We start from the raw sequence: 6,000 nt of genomic DNA on the forward strand, positions 1-6,000 counted from the left end.
TGATACGCTTTTAATAGAGAATACCTGTCAAGGCAGAGAGAACAGTTACCTCCCTTTCCCTGCAGAGAAAGTAGTTCAGGACTGTACTGTGTACGTCATTCACCAAAAATGTGTATCATACCTGTAACTCATAACTGCATCTACACATTGCTGGAGCAAGCACAGTTCTTGCTTTGGGAAATAAAAGTTAGGAAAGCCTATGACACATTTTTATCTCCTTTTCATGAGATCAGAAATCAAACTGGGATTTGAAGCCCTATAGGCCAATAGCTCTCCTGGGGTCAAGTGTGAGCAGACTGAGTATATATCGCATGGTTTAGTGGTTACTTAAGAAATACAAGGCTCAATTTCCCTATCAATTGTCCATAGCACAGTCATTACAAAAAAGAAAAAAAGATAACTCCAGAATATGCTGTTAAACTGCCAATTTCCAAAGATACTGAAAAAATTTAGGAAGTTCTTGGTTACTGAACAGAATGAACAAAACAGTATCTGGCTAAAACAGTTCTTTTGATGGCATCTGCATAAAAATTTACAATCAAACCAGAAGTATAGTATACAAATGGAAAAAAGGCTTCATGTGGCAAGACTAAACGATGGGCAACCCCATCCAAACCTGTAAAGCTGACAGGCTTCATAAACTGAAAACAGATTATCCCATTTCAGCATATAATAAACTCAGCATATAATAAACTTCCACAGCTGTGTATTTCTCACTTTTAAAAAGGAAACTTAAGCAAATCAAATGAGTTCACCTGTAACATTTACAAATAGTGATAAGAACACACCATAAACCCTTTCGCCAAGAATTTAATGTTTGCTAATAATTCTTTGAATCATTTTAGTCCTCCGCAACAATGGAAAGGTATTGTTAATACCAAACATACCCGGGGACTTATAAAATGCCTTAAAATAAATACAAGTTCTAAGCTTCACGTATTTCTCCATCTTACTCTTTTTATCCTATTCGGAGGGAAGTCAAGTAGAAAAAAAAAAAAGGATAATGTCACAGAGTAACTGTGCCACAGCCACAAAAGTCAACTGTTGAGCAAGCGTTATAACTAAGGTCTCCTGCTCTTCAGTTCAGCATTAGATGAACAAGATCACACTGAAAAACTCCCCAAGTAATAACGGTTTGCTTAAACAAGTATAGCAACTTACAATATTCGAAATTATCTGAAAAGTGCAGAAAACTATTTTAGAGTTAGTATTGCCCTTCATACTGTGAAATAAATCTGAGAATGACATGAACCTTTAAATCTGCCTTTAAACAGGGACAAAGCTCGCATTATTTAACAGCGTGCATATTCTGAACTTTCCTTAATCAGAAACATTATTAAGAAAGAAGGTAAGTGTCTCCTTCCTTAGGAGCAATGAAATATATACTTCCAATATTTAAGTATTTCATTATATTATACCACGCATTCTTTTAGAACTATTTAGGTCCAGAGTATATTTCTCAAGTAAGTAAAAAGCTCTTACCTCTCCACAGCGCTGTTTTGCCAGTTCAGCTAGTCTGGATTTTAATTCATTGATTTTCTCATTTGACAAGCCTTTTGAATTTTTCAGTTGTATTTCGGGGACACTGGGGGACAGCAACAAAACATAAGAAAAGTCCTCATTAGAAAAACTGAATGTAAAAAGTAATTGTGTAAGACACAGAATGTCGACAAAAATTTGTAGGTGAGGGAAAAGGAACGGAGTTTGTAGTCACCTGTCAATTAGCCAATGCTCAAATAAGCAGTATATAAATATTACATATACAATATAGAATAAAGCCAGAAATAATGTTTTATATTTCCTGACATTAAATTTTCTGGATGCAGACTGTCAGTTATACTTAGCGTAAGAACTATCAAAGAAACCCTCCTGACACTAATAATTCAGCTCTAATCAGTAATTTACATAACAGTCCTTTAAAAATATTACCAGCACAACGTTCAGGTACCTAAAATTTATTACCACTATATAGGTTACACAAACTTAAAGAAAAATGGGCAATAAATAAATACCAGCTACATTAAAAAAATGTTTATAATAAAGTAAACAAGTAAAATATCTGTAGCTGTGCTACCTTAAATTAAAAAAAAAAAAAAAAAAAGAGTGGCTGTTATATCCCTTGTTACAGGTTATAACTGAGTTATCACTTGGTAAGGAATAGCACTCCCCTGCACACTGCTCATGCCACAGCACAAATGCATGAACTAAGGGGAGTTATGCTGTGGACACAACCAGTGGCATAAGGACTGAACAAAACTAGGCTCACAGAGCAACTGTTAACCCAGAAATCACTTGCCAGCCCAAAAAGCCGGGGGGGGGCTCATCACCTGCAATTTTTTTTTGCATGGAGAACTCTCCCAAAACGCTAACCCAGCAATAAACAGGAACACCAGACTACTTTAAAAACGAAGATTCAGTCCTTCTCTCAGCAGTTCATGAGCTCAAAAAGTTTAAAAAGGGGACTAAGATGCTAGCAGGTACACCTGAGTTTATGCCTCTTCAAGCTACAAACTGGAGCTGCAGTCTTGCACTAACAAATGCACCCCTATTATTCTCCATTGCACATGACAACACATCCAATTCAGGTGCCAAATTTTATAGTCACCTATTATGAAATACCACAGGCTTAACAAATACTGACATGCAGAAAGCAAGAATAAGGTGAATAAAACTATATGGTCTTTTTCAATTTACACTTTACTATGGAAAACAGAGAAAAAATGTTCAGGGAAAAAAGGTTGTATTTTAATGTTCACTCACGTATCAGGGTAAGTATGTGGACACTTGACCCACAGATCAACTTTGGCATATACTTCATTATCACCAGTCAATCCCTGAGGACGCAGAACTAAATTAATTTCAGGAGGCTGTCGTACCTAAAATGGAAAACAAAATGTTTGATTTAAAAGGTTTTTTTGGTTTTGTTTTAATGAAAGCACACAACTCTTTCAACCTGTATTATGGAAGAATTCAGGTTAGACCATCCAAACCATGAAAAAAATATATTAACGTATTGACGTTGTTCAATGAGAGTGAACAGGTTCACTGATTATCACAGTTTAGCCAGTATATTTTTAGAACTTCTTCAATAAGTGTAGTTAGAGTTATTAAAAAGATAATTCAGACTGAGCAAAAAAGCGGTTTTACAATACAATCTTTGTATTCTGCTTACTGTAAGCTAGTAGTAGGAAAATAAGTGTAACACAGGTTGTCTATGGTATATTACAAATTAAACCACTCATTATAAGAATAATGTTGTTTCTTTTGTGTTTGTTTTGGATCACTGATAAAACACCAGTTAATATTTTATTTTCTGACATGACAACAGACTATAAAATCACATCTATGTACACCCTGTGTGGCCAAACAAATGGACAGTACTTCTTTTCCTATTTACATTTTCATGTTTGGCATAAACCAGAACTTTAACAAGTATTGCCATTCCTCTCCATCCTGTTCAAGCTGCCTACTCAAAATCAGATTAAAGTAAAACATGCCTGTATAAACACTCTAAACTTTTTCTGTTCAATTAGAAAAAAAAAAATTGGAAAAAAACCACAAAACAATCCAGACCTTAGTAACTTGACAAAAAGGTCGGGAAGTAACACCACATGTAATAACAAATATGGAAACAGGTTAAAAGATGGTCACTACCCCCTCTGCTTTCCCTTTGCATTTCTAACAGGGAAAAGAACAGGTTAAGTCAAGAGTACGTCAGGTATGAATTTAATAGAGTGAGATCTGCAACACTTCTGAAAATCCAACAAATTACTAACAGTGTTCACATGAAACTGTGCAAAAAAACCCCAAAAAACAACACAAAACCCAACCAAAACAAAAACCCACAACAAAACCCCAAAACCACGACCAACAAAAAGAAGTCATAGGCTTCTGCAAGAATTTCAAGTTCTTCATAGCAGAAAACAACAGCACGGGCTATGACATTTCGTAGAAACTAAAAGACCAAAGAACGGAAGCAGATATGACAGTAACAGTGAGCTTGGGGAACTGAAAAGGGTGACCAAGTACCTCCAGGTACAGGAAAACAGTGCCACAGATGCAGCTGGAAAAAAAATTCTCAATTAGACATTGTGGACACAAAAGAGAAATGGGAAAGAATACTGAGTACTAGACCTGAACATTAGTTAGTTGTAATTAAAACAACAAAAAAAAAAAAAAAAAAAACAAAAGAAAACAAACCCAAAGCAAAACTATAAAAATAAAAGTTCTCATGAAAACACACAGTTTGAGTAAACCACAGTATATAACAAATGTGCAAAAATCAGCAACACGTATACACCAATGAGATGAATTAACTAAACAAGTATGTAATTTGTTGGTTAAGGGATGAATTAAGAGGCAATTTAAAAAACAAGCCTGACAATTAATCAAAAGGCAAGTTACAGCCACAGCGCTAATTACAGCGCGAAGGCATGGATCGAGAGGATTAACTGCGAAGGCGGCCAGTCAGACGGCCGCCTACCGAGGCGGGGGAGGACACGGGCAAACGGCCAGAGGCCGGGATGCGCCCGGCAAGAAATAAAGGGACTTGACAGCAACGGGAAAGCACCAATGACCGAGGTGCCCCCACCCAGCCCCGCAAATGACAAGGACCCGCTCTGCCTCCTGCTGCTCCCCCTTGGCCCGGCAGGGAGGAGAACCAGGGGCTCTTCCTCTCTTGCGAGGGAGACAGAGAAGGGACGCGGGGGCGGACAGCCCGGCGGGACCCCGCCGGCCTCCCCGCGCCCCGGCGCCCGGCCAGCTCCACGCAGGCAGCGGGCCGGCCGCGGAGGCCCCACTCGTTACCTTCCAGGCCTGGCTCTGCCGCAGATCCTGGAAGTCCTGCCCGTAAATGGACTCCAGCACCTGGAGCTCATTCTCCTGCCGCAGCTGGTAGCTCTCCGGCGGCTCGGCGGCCACCTCCCCCGGCAGCTGCTGGGCGCCGCTCGCCCGGGCCATGTCAGCTCCCCGGGCGGGGGCGGGCGGCAGCCATGGCGGGCGGACCCGCCGCGCTGCCACCCTGGAAGTGGCGGCGGCCCAAGGGGCGGCCGCGCTCCCCAGCTCCGCCTCCGCAGCGGCGGGAGGAGGAGCCGGGGGGGGGCCAGGGTGGGGCTGTCGCGCTTCGGAACTGGTGGTGCCTCCGGTAAGAGGGGCTGCGGAGCCACCAGGTGAGGGAGCGCGGCGCACTGCCTGCCGCCGCCGTGCCCCGCTCAGCCCCCGCGGTCACCGGTGGTCCCGCCTGCCTCGTCCCAGCCCTCACAGCTGCCGAGGCCTCGAGTGGCTGTGCCGCAGAGAATCGCGGGCTGCCGAGAGTCGGAAGGGACCCGTAAGGATCATGGAGTCCCCGTCCCGGCTCCTTGCAGGACTACCTGAAACTAAGCCCTGTGACTAAGAGCATCGCCCAGACGGTCCCTGAACACTCTCAGGCTTGGTACCGTGGCCCCTTCCCCCTTCCAGAGACCGACCACTCGCCCAGTGAAGAACCTCTTCCCAACGTCCAGTCTGAGCTTCCCCAAGATACGCCCCCAGGTATATCTTCAAGAGATACAACAACAAATACAAATAGTTACTGTGGATTTCTTTTGTAGACCTTGAGAGAGATTAGCAAAGGGGGAAAAAGAACCACAAAACTGAGAATGGATTTCACGTAGAGCTGGGCCAGGATACAAATCCATGTGGAAACTAAAAAAACCCATTTCCACTGAGGATTACTTCAGTGACTATGAGGAGGTAGAAGGTGAGCAGTATCGGTCTTTGGTTGAGGTGCCCACACAAAGCCAGGCGAGACCCTGTGCGCACCCCCCAGCCCCGGGGTCTCCTCGGTGGGATGTGCTGGAGAGGCAGCTGGGGGTTTTCAGAGGAGTGGCAGCAAGCGGGGAAGGAAATGTGCTTTTCTTCAGTCACTTTGTGTGCTAACTAGTGAAGGATTGCCACAAGATGATGTGGCCTGTAAGGTTTTGGGTTCTTAATGAAAAACCCCCAAGTAAATTATCTACTAAG

General features: G+C 42.5%; 1 protein-coding gene across 6 annotated transcripts in view; it reads right to left on the reverse strand.

Annotated features, from left to right (window-relative positions):
* EIF2AK4 (eukaryotic translation initiation factor 2 alpha kinase 4) overlaps nt 1-5,206 on the reverse strand; it is a 42,191-nt gene extending 36,985 nt beyond the window's left edge. For 5 of the 6 annotated variants that reach the window (XR_012586729.1, XR_012586728.1, XR_012586727.1 and 2 more), the window contains exons 1-3: nt 4,807-5,206; nt 2,761-2,876; nt 1,483-1,585 (exon numbers count right to left, since the gene is read on the reverse strand). Coding sequence is in view for 2 of the 6 variants with exons in the window: in XM_074584965.1 (XP_074441066.1) it covers nt 1,483-1,585; nt 2,761-2,876; nt 4,807-4,959 (372 nt within the window). In the remaining 4 variants the exon portion in view is untranslated. The remainder of the gene's footprint in view (nt 1-1,482; nt 1,586-2,760; nt 2,877-4,806) is intronic. The other variant, XM_074584963.1, reaches the window with a different exon arrangement.
* Nucleotides 5,207-6,000: the final 794 nt, after the last annotated feature.

The sequence above is a fragment of the Larus michahellis genome, chromosome 4 (genome assembly GCF_964199755.1).
Source record: "Larus michahellis chromosome 4, bLarMic1.1, whole genome shotgun sequence".
In the NCBI taxonomy this organism is placed as follows: Eukaryota; Metazoa; Chordata; class Aves; order Charadriiformes; family Laridae; genus Larus; species Larus michahellis.